The sequence below is a fragment of the Prinia subflava genome, chromosome 13, assembly GCF_021018805.1.
Source record: "Prinia subflava isolate CZ2003 ecotype Zambia chromosome 13, Cam_Psub_1.2, whole genome shotgun sequence".
In the NCBI taxonomy this organism is placed as follows: Eukaryota; Metazoa; Chordata; class Aves; order Passeriformes; family Cisticolidae; genus Prinia; species Prinia subflava.
This window is the reverse complement of record NC_086259.1, coordinates 6,213,192-6,227,954: the sequence shown is the minus strand read 5'-3', so window position 1 is coordinate 6,227,954 and position 14,763 is coordinate 6,213,192. Positions and strand designations below refer to the sequence as shown.

The 14,763-nt window shown below is 46.2% G+C and overlaps 1 protein-coding gene across 5 annotated transcripts in view; it reads right to left on the bottom strand.

Annotated features, from left to right (window-relative positions):
- The window catches only part of TSHZ3 (teashirt zinc finger homeobox 3), a 65,359-nt gene extending 50,941 nt beyond the window's left edge, over positions 1-14,418 (bottom strand). Inside the window, exons 1-2 of one of the 5 annotated variants that reach the window (XM_063410388.1) lie at positions 13,978-14,418; positions 12,152-12,423 (exon numbers count right to left, since the gene is read on the bottom strand). In XM_063410388.1, the coding sequence (XP_063266458.1) occupies positions 12,152-12,191 (40 nt within the window). In that variant the 5' untranslated portion in view covers positions 12,192-12,423; positions 13,978-14,418. Of the gene's footprint in view, positions 1-12,151; positions 12,424-13,196; positions 13,750-13,977 lie in introns of those variants that run through there. The other 4 variants (XM_063410387.1, XM_063410386.1, XM_063410385.1 and 1 more) reach the window with 4 other exon arrangements.
- Positions 14,419-14,763: the final 345 nt, after the last annotated feature.

The window sequence follows — 14,763 nt, the reverse complement described above, 5'->3', positions numbered from 1 at the left end:
CAGGGAAGATAGCGAAGCTGAAAGAGGCTTAGTGCAAGCATGCAGGAGATTTGTGACAGAAAGTTAGAACTCCATGTCAAGCCTTTCATGCAAACAATAAATATTACTTATGCTCATAATCAGACTTTTCTCCAGCATCGTCTTTGAATGTTGAACCTTTTTCAATTAATTAAAAACTATGCACTGCAGAGTGCATATTTTATCAGCCCTCAGCTGCTTAAGTGTCTAGAAAAGACCAGGCAGTTTTTCTTTTTTCCAGGCAACCCAGAGCAAGTACTTGCAAGGGTCATATCTTTTTAATTATCTTTTCTCTCTTTGATTAATTATTCCGTCTGACAATAGCGTGTTTCTAATGCTATTCACCTGCCTTTGATGATTGACAACTTTTCTGTCTGATTCAAAGCAAACAGCTGCTGCCATGATTGCCTAGCAACCAGGATGTGATGGATGAGCCCCAAAGATGGATGGCTGCAATAAATCATGTCTCCAGCTATAAAACCGAAAAAAGGGATAAGAATAAAAGCGAACAAAAAACAAAACAAGGTTTCTTCCCATGAGTGCACTCAGCTCCTTACCAATTACACCTGAAATGGACTTTGTGTCTATTAATAGCAAAGTTTTCTAATCAGTAAGAATGCAATGATGCCATTTGTATCAAGGTGTGTTTACAATTGTTACAGCAAATTGGCACTTGTACTTCAATTACCTACTGTGTTACACAAGTGCAAGAATAGCAGAGCAAAGTTTTACCTTATATCCTTTAAGGCTTTATAGAAAGTATTATGTTTTTTCAGAGTTTTTTCACCGTGTTGGACTTGAAGGAAGGGCATAAACTTGAATTCTCCTTACTTTTGACAACCAAGTGTACCAAAAGTAAATGGAACTGAAAAACTCAATCCTATAAAACATATATAAGGTCCCTGCTGGCTTTAAAAAAAAAAAAGTTTTAAACTAAATATTTATTAAATGTCACTGTCATTCTCTTTTGCTAAGAGGGCATCCTGCAATCAAAGAAAAGTTGATGTGACAAGCAGTGTTTCAGAAATACCATCCACCTGTGCAAATTCGAGACTGATCCAACAAAGTAATTCTTGTCTCATTTTACCCACTGCTCCTGTCAATGATTTGAGTTTTGTAGGATATGCCAGGCAAGGAACAGTCAATAGTTTGTCAACTCAGAGCAAGTTTAACCAGGCTGGGTATCACACTCCCCTGAAGATGCACAAACACGCCAACACCTGAAGTTTTGGCATGCCTATTGCTGAGCCTGCCCCATTGTTGGAGTGTCTACCTCCTGAAAGTCCCTGCCTGCACCTCCAAGGAAAGATCTAATTGCCTATAAAAAGCTGTTTCCTTAATTCTTCCAGCAGGTGGGGGTGTCCTGGTTCCAGCAAAAGTGCTTCAAAGAGGGAAGGGATTGCCCTCACTACTTACACAGCCAGCCCATCCACCCTCCAGGAGCATCCTGGACACTTGGGAGCAAACACCAGGACTCAAAGATTCACAATCCTGGATGATGAGAGTGGGCGGAATACCAATATCTGAATACTGAAACAATTATATCCTAGAACTTTTTTTTCTTTGACATTATTTGGGACCCAGAAAAAAAAGAAAAAAAAAAAAAAAAAAAAAAAAAAAAAAAAAAAAAAAAAAAAAGGTGCATCCTGTTAGCAAAAGGAAGCTGGAGTGTGTTAATCTGTTCACAAGCACATTTTTGTACTGGAAGTGTGGCAATGCCTGGCAATGTTACACTGGATCAGCTACAGTCCTGCTTATATTTTACTGTTACACATGGGAAGTCCCTGTGTTCATGTAAAAGGCTGCCTGTATCCTTGCATGGGCCACGGCTTTGTCTACATTCCTCACAATTATTGAAATGCTCCCACTCAAAACTTAACTGTGCCTCTGCCCGTCCCTCTGCCCGTTGTACAAACACACACACACATCCACACACGGAAATCCAGCCCCTAAAACAATTGTAAGGCACTCCTGTAATGACCGGCGAGTATCTGGTAACAAACAATGAGAAAGCAAAGCCATCAATCACAACGTGCACGCCGAGGCCTCCATTCTGTCCCAGCTCATCCAACTCTCAAGTTACAGCTTTACACGGCAAGTCTAAATAATATTCAAAATGATAAATGGCACTATAAGCCTGATATCCATCATCAATCTTTTTTTAAGGAACATCCATCTTCAATAATGCACGTTTGAATCATGTGAAACCAAGAGCTCCCAGATTCATTTACACAACCCCCAGCAAGCCGGTGCTGCTTGAGTGATACGTGTCAGCCAGTTTGTCCCGACTGCCAAACTTCAAAAAAAAAAAAGGGGGGGGGGGGGGGGGAGAAAAATAAAGAAACGAAGAGAGACTGAGAGAGAAAGCACACGGCGGGGGGAAACCCCCGGGGGGCTGGACAAGGCGACCTGGCAGGTGATGTGCAAGCGGCTCGGCGGTGAGCGCGCAGTGCCCCCCGCCCGGGCGGGCGCTCCCGGGGGCCGCTCCCGGCCGGAGCGCGCCCAGCAGCGGGAGCGGCCCGGGCCCCCCCGGCCCGCGGGCCCGGTGATAAATGACACATGTCATTCTGTCGGGAGGGAAGGGTGGGTCAGTGATGTATGGCTCTGCTGAAAAGGAAATCGACTGTTTGGCATGGTGCGGCTATTCTCCGCCAGGATTTAGTTTCAGAACTCTAAAATGAAATCTCCGATGTTTCAAGTGCACGGTTAGGGCAGGCTGACGTGCGGCCGAGGCAGCTTGCTGCCTTTTTTTTTTTTTTTTCCCCCGCCTTGATTTTTATTTTTTAACCTCTCTCTGCCCTTCGGATTTCAAAAAACTGCTCCACTGACTGGAAACTGCAAAAGAACACACATATATCAAAGTCTTCAATAGTTATGATCCATGATAAAATTTAAATAGGTTGAGGTTTCTATTTTTATTTATTATTGGGGGGGAAAAATGGCATGCAGGCTTGACACAAAAGCAAGATAAAAATTAGCATGTTTGAAGTAATCGTCCCACAGCTTGACATCTGCATAGTAAATTTTAAAGGAAAAAAATGTGTCAGGCAGGCATGAGCTGTTCCCTCCCTCCCCCCCTCTTTCATTAGCTCACTGGCAGGGTGGCACTTCTGAACCTCATTACTGCAGGAGGATTTATGAAGCTGAACCCAATGGCAAAGAAAAGGCATCTGTCAATAATTGTAGGGAGCTGCACTCACAGCTTTGAAATCTCATTAAGTATGCAGTTATCAGGCATAAAGATCAAAAACATTACTCAACTCCGACAGAATCTTATGGAGGAACATTAATTAGCAACAGGCCTACAGTACAAAAAAAAAAAACCAGACTTCCTCTCACACCTGCCCAACCCACAAACCAAAAGAAACACTCCCCCTCCCTCCAGAAAAAAATAATTCCCAGCATCTGAGACTGATCAAGTACATGAAACAAGAGAGAGGAAAAAAAAAATCCAGTTGAGACAGTCTTGGCGGTGAAGAGAGAAAAGGAAGAAGCTGTCAAAGTTGAGAAGGATGTCAGCACTGGCCCTGATTACAAGGGCCTATACAGTTCCCAGGCCTTTTATCATCCCTGCCATCAAAAACAGACTCTGTGTCACAGATGGATGACTGATGGCTGCCAGTCTGGAGCAGCCTGGCCAAGCCTCCTGGAGGCCCCCGCTGCGATCTGGCCCTCCAGCAACAGGCTTGACCTAGCAGGGAAAGGGCTGCCGGCAGCCAGCCCAGTCCCAGAGACACTCAGAAACAGCACCCTGTTCTGTTCTTCCCCAGAACAATCCAGCGAGAGCTTGGTCAGGGTTTGTTTGTTCAGCTTACAGAAGTTAAATGTAATACTGCTGCTCGCCATGCAAAGGCTGTGCATTATTTGAAAATAACACCAGCAAAAAGGAAAAAAAAATTAAAAAGAAAACCTCCTCTTTGTCCATACTAAATGTATTTTTCTAATCCTGTTTCTAGTTTGCATTTTCACCACAATTTGCACACTCAATTGCTTAGAAAATACATGATAGAGAAATATAAATTTGGGGAGAAACATACAAATTCATAGGCGAAGCTGGACCATAAAACCAAGTGACCTTTGCAGCATTAAGTATGGTGTGCAACTAATTAAGAACTATGGCCATATTAACATTTTTTGTTACAGAATCAAGGATATCAGCTACACAGCTTAACCCATTGCACATACATCTTTCATTTCCTCCCTATCAAAAACTGTGTTTGCAAACAATAATTCAAAGCTACTTGTTTAAAAAAAAAAAAAAAAAGAAAAAAAAGCAGGAGGAGGGAAATCACCTTCTGTAGTCTTTTTCCCACTTGGGACCATGCCTGAAAAACTCCCTCTCTAGTTACATGCTGCCCTTCATACATTTTATATTTCCCATAATTTTGCGCTACAAAGAAGCTTTCCAGTGTACAGTTCCATTCCGGTGTTATTTCCTGTGTCCTGAGTTTTGGTATAATGTACATATCTGTCTTTCATTTCGTGAGATATTCAGTGATATTTATGTCTCACTTGTAGCCACGCTGAAGATTGGCTTCTTAATGAACTACATCTTTAATACCGCACAGAGTCAGGGATGTTCGCGCGCACATACGAGACAACCCGCCCATCAAAATCTTTTCAGTATCTAAAATTAATTCTTTTACTAAAGTAATGTAGTTAAAAAAAAAATCCTTAGCTCTGACAAAATATGGAAGCGGAGGTTCCACTCTAAACAAGATTTTTAAAAGAATTTTACCAAAAAGTGTTACAATAAGGTGTTTATATTTTTCCGTATGCTTACCATATTACTTTTATTATGTGTAGCATCAAAGTGATTATAGCAATTACATCCAACAGAATTAATTATAGAACATCCCATCATTTCTAAATACATAATGCATTAGAGGTAAGCCAAAGAAAGAAAACATCTTGACTGTGGTGACTATTGTTGGAGTATTTTTTTCTTTAAGCATGAAGGCGAAACCAAAGTAGGAAGAAACACACAGAAACAGTGGGGTGACGAAAGCGAAATGTTAACTACAAAAATCTGAATATCAAGGCAGGTACGCTTTTACTAGCAATAGTAACCTGCGCAAAGCTGCACTAGCACAAATATCCATGTAAAATCCATTAGAGCTTTTAATCACAAAATATGGAAACTAGCCAATTCACCTAACCAATGTGTTAGTACATAAAGACAAGAGTATATGAGTGAAAGAGTTACAAGCCTTTACGTATGCAAAATAAATTCACTCAAAGCTTCATTAATATTAATTTAAATTCAGAACCCATTTACATTAAATTGTTCATTAAAAATTGCCTATTTTATGCAACATGCATTCCGCAAAGAACACATAAGAAACGGAAACAGAGGGCTCAATTTAATGATGGAAATATCAAAAGTAAATGAATTTGGATCATTCCAAACGAATTATAAAGCAGCCCTCCGCTCTGTGCCAGCGTGCGAAGTTTGGCGGGAGCTTGGCGGAAGGGCAGGGAAACCTCCTGGCTTCCCCCTCGCCAAGGCTTGGCCGCCGCCCTTCCCACCTCCCCACCACCACACGGCCTTGCTAAAACGGGAATTATTTATGGACAGCACCTAAACCCCAGCCCCGTGACAATGGTCACTAATTGCGAGCTCTCTGGGCCGCCTCAAAACTTGTACGAATTGCCATTGCTGCCGGGCGGAGCCGGCCAACAGCCAGGGGATGGAGCTGGAGGTGAGGCTGGGCATGGAGGCTCCTCACTGGCAAACTCCCACTCCAACAAGCACAGTCAACTTACATGATTCCCAACAGCTGCTCTGGATGAAGAAAAGAGAGTCATAATTAATAACATGTGTCCTGACAGAGTTAATTAATAATTTATAATTAAGTCTAAAATACGAACTTAGATTATTCTTGAAGAGTTGTCCCTTTACTGCCCGAAGAGGCCAGGTAATGGCATTGGCAAAGAGCTTTCAGATATTTTATGATCCTCTGGTAACTCTTTCCCCACTCTCCCTCTGCCCCCAGGGGGAAAAAAAACCTTTGAACATTTTCTGAGAAATATCTTAAAGTTGATGCCTGCAATGAGAAGTGTTTAAATTCTGCAGATTGGCTCTCTGCTGAGATGACCAAAATATCTTTCAGGCGCAAAATCAGGCAAATGCAGTAGGATGAATCTTGCAGTCTCTGAAATTAAGCCCTACTTATTTCAACTCTTTCAGTTCTTTTTATGAAAATGGTAACAAACAATTTCAAGCCCTGACAATGTTCCACTCTGCATTACCGTACTTAAGAAAAGTACAATACAATCTCTCGTGGACTATGCTTTAAATCCTTTGAACCAATTTTCATGCTTTATATTTTTTTATGTTGAAATCAAGAACAATCAATTGCACAAATTTTTTTCAATCCTCCTGCTTTAGGTTATGACACATACACACACGAAAAAGCAACGCATCCATTGTTTAGTGGGATTTTTAAAATTAATTTAATGTCTAACTGCAAATGCTGGAAACTAGAATTAATCTGTCTGGATAAAAAAAGGCTTACAGACATTTAAATGCATGTATCGGGACACTTTATCAACCTAACATAAAATTGTCATCTTATCTTATTATATGACTATTTTATGCATGTGTCAAAGAATTTGAAAATGAATGCCTGTCTATTCACTCTAATTACAACTGCATATTATCTGTCTGGATGTACCAGTCCATATCATTGTTACCAAATACAATATATTGTATTCACCTTTCATTTTTAACTTAAGGCTGATAAACCACAATTTGGGCGTAACTAAATTTAAAAAAAATTACCAAACACACAGAGAAGGAAAAAAAAATAAATCAGACTGAAACACCTGAGGTAGATTGTTTAGCAAATGATGCTGAAGTATTTCACAGATAAGATAACACGCGACTGCTCAGCAACTATGTTATTTTTGGTGTTGTATCATAGCCATACACACACACACACTCCTACTTGACAATGCAACACTTCAGGCATCCTAATACCTGATCCAGCAGCAGCACCTTGAAAACAGGGCTGTGTTAAAATCTGCCAGCGTGTATTTGGATTCTCTAGGAAGCAGTCACGACATTGGATTAAAATACGGATTACTACACCGTAAAGCCAGCAGTGCCAAGGTTTGCTCAGAAGGATAACACGTAGGTTACTTTACATCCTGGCAAATGATTTCTTTTCATTCACTCTCTACCACCATATGTTTCTGCATAAGCGTGCACGTAGCACGCTTAAAAATGTACCCCACACTTCACCCTGAAGGTGATCTTTTCTATACAGTTCCCACTAATCCTGGAAGCAGGGCTGACAAAAAGGACCCACTCTAATCCTGCTAACTCACCCTAGCCTCACTGCATTTCCCATAACCCTGCAGCAGTCACAATTCATTCTAATCACTTTACAAAACAATCTTTAGTAAAAAGAGGAAAAATGCAGACTTGTAAGCCAATTTAAGAAATAACTGCTGATACATCAGTTATTGACTATTTCACTCCTGCTCATGATAGTGCTCAAGGCAAAACCGAGAACAAAATGACAACATCAACCGCACGCAATAAACTGTGGCCCAGGAGAGCACTGAAGCCCTAATTGACAGCTGTCAAGCTAATGGGAGAAATGGCAGCTGATTCTGGAAAATTCTGTTTTCCAGCCGGATATTCAGGGGAATCTATCAAGCCTTTTTATATTTATGCCCCTTTTTCTCCTTTTTTTTTTTTTTTTTTTTTTTTTTTTTTTTTTTTTTTTTGCATTGTTCCTTCACACTTTGCCGGAAAAAAAGAAAAAAAAAAAAGCAGAGGACAGCCATAACTAATCATTTTGTCAGCTTGCTGCTAGGAAGAATCTCTGCCCAACAGAGAAATATGTGGCAGGTTTGGAGGCAAATAACATACCAAGGGCTGACACTGCAAGTACCTTTATAGGTAGCCTACTTTATCGCTACATTTACTTTTGGGGTATGTATGTAGTTGCAAGCAATTGCCATAAATTAAAGCGAGCGTTCGAGTTGCCGGAGTCAGAGCTGCCTGGAAATCTGGCGGCACAACCTGTGTGCCATCTTGCATCTGTTTGCTGTGCTGCACCCCCAGACCCGTGCTGGAGGGGCTCGGGGCTGGCACCAGCACTCCCTGGGAAGTGGGAGTGCTCCGCGCCCCTGAAACACCAATTCCGAGTATTCCATATTTCAGTGCTCACACTGACCAGGGGCAGCTGCTCAGTGTGAGCGCAGAAGTTGGGAAGAGCCTAAAGCACACAGCAATCTCCAGGGTTTGAAACATACTGTGTAAAAACAAAAATACCACAGGCCCAGGTTTGTTTGGGTTTGTTTGTTTTTTTCCCAGAGTCTTGAAAACTCGGTGCAGTTGGGTCTTACTGTTTTATTAAATATATAAATAAATAAATAAGTAAACTAAATGTGATTCCAGCAAACCGCTAGTTCCCAATCTCTCCTCAGAAGGTACGTACACAAAATATGTATTAAGTCGTTTCTGTCAGTAGGAAGTACATTTTCTTGATCTTTTAAATAGGCTTCTAAAAAAGCTGCAAGTGAAAGCTATAATTTAAGGATAGATAATTACTGTTTGCATGAACAAGACTGGCCTCTATTAATACAATATCTTAGCTTCCCCAGACTGAAGCCTCTAACTGGTAAATACCTTCTTCCTCCTGACTTATATGACAGAAGTCTGTGGAACAGCAATTCTGACTATCTTCTTGCTTTAACAGGTGAGGAATAAAATTGCAATGCCTGACTCTCCTTCCCAAATTTACCTACGATATTCAGCTGTGTCTCAAAGCAAACAAAGTGAAATTATCATTTTTACAGATTCTTGATTCTCAGAGACAGCTTTAGTCTTCCACAGTGTGGTGTTAACACTTGGGCTAGACATAAAGAATTTGTGCACCTGTCTGTTATGTCTGCGAGCTCTGTGCTGCTGAGAGTTCTTTGTTGTTGTTATTCTACTCCAGACCATTAAAAGGGTCCTAATTCCTATGACATGATTATCCAGGTACCAAAGCCCATTTGTCACCTGCAGCAGAAAATTGAGTTAATGCACAACTAAAGGCAACCAGGACTGTGTAATATCAACTTGATTACATCAAACTAGCTGCAAACCTAATTCTGCTGGATGACACTGCGTGGAGCTTGTCATCTCCAATCATTAAAGCTGTCAGGAATCCATCAGGTTTACAGCTAATTAGGTGAACACTAATGAAGCTGGCAAAACAACTTTTCTTTTTTTATGGCTGAGCGGACCTTTCAGTTTGGAGAAAAAAAATTCTCGAGTATTCTCAAGGTTGCTGGGGACTGGATTTCCTGAGTTACCAATCAGCAGACATCTTTAATTCTCCCCCCACCACCACCTTTTTTTCTCTCTCAGTACCAAGCAATCAATTTGTCATCACTCTCAGTATGCCACAAAAGCAGTCATGAACCTTATAACTTGCAGCTCTCAAGCCAAAAAGAGGGGGGAAAAAAAAGTAAGTTTCTTCTGTCTTAAAATAAAACGCCTCATACAGCTCACTTATTTATCTTCATGCACTTATCAACAGCATAAATGTTCTTGTTTTTTCACTCTTGTCAAATAAGTAGCCCTTCAGTCATTCTACATCCCCCATATCCATTAGGCAGAGGCATTTTGATAAAGTAAAGCCAAAGCTAGTGTATGGGAAAGAATGAAAGCACTCACTCTGCCAACTTCTGATTGACCATTAAGCTATTGATGAATGTGCCTGTCAGGAGAGAGACAATTAAATCAAATATGAAACAAAGTCGTTTTGACGGGTCATTTTGATAGAGCAAAACCATTCTTCCATCTCCTATTAGTCCTGCAGTCAAGTTTTTGTAATGAATATTTCTTAACTAACCTGTTATTTCTTAGCTGTTTTTAAGGTGTTAAAAAAAAGCCTTTGCTTTTGCTGCTATTAGAAAAAGTAACATTTCCAATGTGACCAATAAAAGCAGCATCTCAGTGGGAAGCAATTATACACAGTACTAAATGTTTAATGTGGCTATCAAAAAGCTAAAAGTTTAAAGAGATTACACTTCTGCTAAATATGAAAGACAGATCGCACATCATGGATGATTCACTTGAGAAAGGAGAGACAGAGTGGTGGAGGGAGAGAAGGATACCTCAAAATGTGTGTTTAGTGCAGAAACATTTTCTTCCAGCCTGTGGAGAGAGAGGCCAGCTCACAGCAGAGTGGAGTGTGTCAAACACATGGAAAAGCTAGATTCTGCAGAACTAAATTCACACTACAAAATAGAATTCCCCAAGTATCAGGAAAAGTTCACCTCTGTCATTTTTCTCGAAAATTGTTATTTGATGGCACGGGCCAGAAAAGCAAAATATTATCACGAAGTATTTGGCTACGATATTGTTTGCTAGATGGTATCACTACTGCACTGAGAAACTTTCCAAACTTTCTAGCTGTTTGTGTGCGGGGTAAGGCTGCTGGGAAGTCCATTTCCCTGTTCCAAAAGCACTGGCCGAACGCATGTGGATGTCAAGGAGGAGAAGAAAGGAAACATGCACATTGTTATTTACAGTTTGTGTCACTCCCCGAGCCCCTTGCTGTTGGATAAACCAAACCACCCCACTCGGAGGAGCTGTCAGGCAGAGTGGGAGCCATGCCACGCTGCTGAACGTGGGTTCCAGCAGCCCCCAGCTCCAGGACTGCCTGCTCCGAGCGCTCCTGAGCACAAGCACAGCCAAGGGATGCTGCGGGCGCCCCTGCAGAGCTCCCCCCGGCCCCAGGGCTGTCCCCGGGCAGGGGCGGTGCTGTCCCCGGCCAGGGTGGCACGGCTGGCCCGGAGCCCCTCGAGCTGCGCTCACTGAGAGTTGACAGGCCACGCGTGACGTCACCGAGTCTGGCGTTACCATGGCAAGTGATTTATTGATGTTTATCGGGAATGAATAGATCAAAGGCTGCCAGATGACAGGCGATCAATCAGACATCAAATCAAGGATGGCAACAGGCCAAGGAAACCTTTTCCAGCCCACATATCCCCAACTAAGGATTACTGTAAAATTATGTGGGGCTTTTCTTTTGCTGTTTTCTTTTCAATTTGGCTTTTCCAAAAAAATACTGCTTAAGTTTAACAGGAGTTGACATTTCTGGCAAAAGGAAAACAAGCCAAACAAACAAAAAACCTCACCAGCACAAAGCCTCGAAAAGTATTTCTAAAAAGGAAAAAAAAAACCCGGTGGAAATTGTAAAGGCACTATCAGAAACATTCACCAGTCACTTGACAATACACAGACCCTTTTTCTTTTTTTTTTTTTTTTTTTTTTCCCTCCTTTGCTTTACTTTGCAGCTTCTCCTCTGGACTCATAAATAAGAAATCAATAGGATTAACAGAAGAGGCTACCAAAGAAAGTGACCAACTAAGAGGGTGTCTGTCTGTCCGGCAGAGACATCTCCAGTGCAATACAAGGGCAGAAGAGAAAAAGGTAAAAGTTGGGCAAAGGAACCAGTTCTGGGCTTGGATCTTCAACTAACACTGCAGAGCCTCCAAATCACTTTGTCCCTGCCACTTCATTCACAGCGTGCCATGTATTTATATATACCCTCTCTCTTTTTATGGGAAAAAAATTAAAAAGAGTATTCTCCCTGGCTTTCACAAACCATTTGCCCGTGAGAGAAGGGGATGTAGAAGAACGAAGACTACGAGGGAGAGAAGCAAAGTAGGTGCCAAAGTACGGGCTGGAAATAACCAAAATTCGCCTCCTTGCTTCCCCCAGCCCCAGAGTGACACCGAGCACAGGAACCCGAGCAGTGTGTGCCAGCACACACCCGCCTGCCCCTCGCACAGGGTTACCCCAGAACCGAGCCGGGCGATGGCAGAGTTCGGAATAAATCAAAGTGGGCACCAAAGTGGGCAACGGGCTTTCACGCGCCCCCCACCCCAAAGAAAAAAAAAATAAATCCAATCCCCCCGAAACGGCCCGGCCCCGGCGCGGTGTCCCCGGCGGGAGCTGCTCGGCAGAGCCCTCGGCAGCGGGGCAGGAGCGGGCGCGGAGCGGCGGCGGAGCCCGCCGGCAGCCGCTTATGAAAGAGACGGAGGGAAGCGAGAGGAGAAGACAGCGGCCGCGGAGGGAAGGGAAGGGAAGGCAGGGAAGGAAGAGAAGCGGCTTTCGTACCTGCTGCGCGCCGGGGCGCTTGCTGCTTCCTCCTCGGCATGCTGGGCTCCTGCGGGCGCCGGCGGGGGGGGGCAGCCGGGGCGCGGGGGTGGGAAGAGTTGCCTCAGCCCCAGAGATCCGGTGAGCTGCTCCAGCCTCGGCGCGAGGGCTGGGTCGGGGATATATTTTTTGTTGCTGTGCATACACGATGCCGAGTAGGAGGAGGAGGCGGCGGCGGCGGAGGAGGAGGAGGCGGCACAGAGGAGAGGACAGCCCTGCTGCTGCTGCTGCTGCTGGCAGAAGAGGGGGGAAGTTTGACAAATCGCCCCGGAGGAAGGAGGAGGGGAAGCCCCCCGAAGAGGTGTGCGGGCGGGAGGGCTGGGGAGAGCCCGCAGTCCCCCCCACCCCGCCCTGCGCCCCCGGTGCCTGGCCGGGCTAGGAGATCACGGCATAAAGACAGGGGATCTCTTGGCCGGAGCCGGCGGAGCCTCAGCCTGCGCTCTCCACTCCCGGCTCGGCGCTGGAGCGGCGGCGGCGGCGGCGGCAACAGGCGAAGCTTGAAGGGAAGCGAGATGATCGCGGTGTCACTCAAACTGGTCCGCCGAGAGGGAGCGGGGCACCGCCGCCGCCCGCCCCGGGCCGCGCCTTCCCTCAGTGCGCATCGCCCGCCGGACCGGGCACGGGGGCGGGCAGGGGTCTGCCCCGCCGGCCGGGGAGACCCCCTCGCCGCGCCCCCTCCGCCGCTCAACTTCGCCCGCCGCCGGCGCCGGTCTCCCGAGCCGCCCGCGGCGGCGGCGGAGGGCTGGCCGGGCAGGGACGGGCAGGGCAGCCCGCCGGGCTCCGCGCCGCTCGCTCGCTCCCCGCCGCAGCCCTTCCCTTTCCGCCCCCGCGCGCACCCGTTCCCCGCCGGAGCCCCCCGCAGCCATCGCCTCCCGCCACGCCGGGGCACGGGACGCCCCCGGCCAGGAGGGCCCGGCTCGCCGCTCCATCCCGGCCGCCCCGCGCCGTGACAGCGGCGGCGGCGGCCCCGGCTCCCCGCAGCGCTGCCCGCCCCGGCCGCACTCACCGGCGCGCCGCCCGCCCGCCGACACATCCAGCCCGCCGGCTCCCACCTGGCTGGCGCCGCGGCCGCCGCGCTCCGCTCCGCGCCTGCGGGCGGGCCGTGTCGGGGCCGCCCCGGCCCGCGGCCGCTACCGGCGGCGCCCCCGCCAGCGGAGCCGCTGCTCCCGCCCCGCGGGGCCAGAGCGGCGGGGAGCGGGCAGCGCCCGCGCCCCACACACCCGGCTCTTCGGGAAGGAGCACTTTTCCCTCGTTTTCCCTGTTTTGGGGGTTGATATTTCTTTTTTTCCCTCTCCCTCTCTCTCTCAGTTGTTTGGTTGTTTTATTTTTTTTTTAATTTTTTTTTCTCGGTCCAAGTTCACTGCCGAGCCGCCGCGCTCAGTTCGGCGAGCGGCGGCGGATCGATGCGCTGCGGGTTTGATTGCGCATCCCTGGGCGGCGGGGCCGCGCGGCGCGGGGAGGGCCGGGGCGGCGGGGGGCGCGCGGGGCCCGGGCCGCTCCCGCCCCGCCCCGCCCGCGCCGGGACCGCCGGCACGGAGGGGGACACGGGGACAACACCAACGGGAAAAAAAAAAAAAAAAAGAAAGAAAAAAAAAAGAAAGGAAAAAAAAAAAAAAAGAAGGAAAGAAAAAAAATAGTAGTTTTTTTTTTTTTTAAAGTTCACGGGGAGGAATTAAAAAAAAAAAAAAAGAGGCTGAGATCACTTTTACGGTAAGATCAAAAAAAAAAAAAAAAAAAAGAATCTCCACTCTCCCCCATTCTTCGAGATTTGGGATAATTCCAAATACCTGACTAAGTGCAGATGTTGTTGCGTCTTCACATCCTATAAAGCCGCCGTGCCGCTCTCGGGCTCTCGCTTCCCTTTCAAGTTGCAGGAAATTCAAATACTTTACATGACGGGTGGAGAAGGTTTGGGATTTTTTTTTTTTTTTTGGATTATTATTGTTATGAGTTGATTTTTTTTTAAGCTGATCTTTAGGATGAAAAAAAAAATCGCAGTCGCCTAAAGTCCCCGGGAAATTGCTACTGTTGGGGGAAAACGAAACATTTCTTGCAAACAAGAAAATGGTGAGTTGTCAATTGCCGCTTCTGCTGCCAAACTCGCTCAGTTCCATCTCATTGATACTCGCTGGTTGCTCCTCACAGTTACAGTATCTGCTCACAGAAGGAGCGATCAGATCTGCTTAAGAGACGACACGGAGACGTTCCCCCCCTCCCCAAAAAGCCCTGTGTGTGCGAGTGTGTGAGCGTGGGTGAGCCGTGCGGCAGGACGGGGCCGGGCGGCGGGCAGCCCCGGCGGGGCGGGCGGGCGGGCTCGCCGCCGCGGCGGTGCGTGCCGCTAGATCCGCCCTAACATCTGTCCGTCTCACCATTGGCGCATCCATCAGTGTCACCCCGGCTGCACATTGCAACGACAACACATCAGACACTACACAGACCGGCATTCGGTACAAATAACCAACATACTAAACAACTTAACCGGGGAGGAGGGGACCAGCCGCAGCATAAGTATTTACAAATGTTAGACAGCCTCGGGAAGCAGGGCTCGCCTGCGGTTAATGGCTCGTTCATTC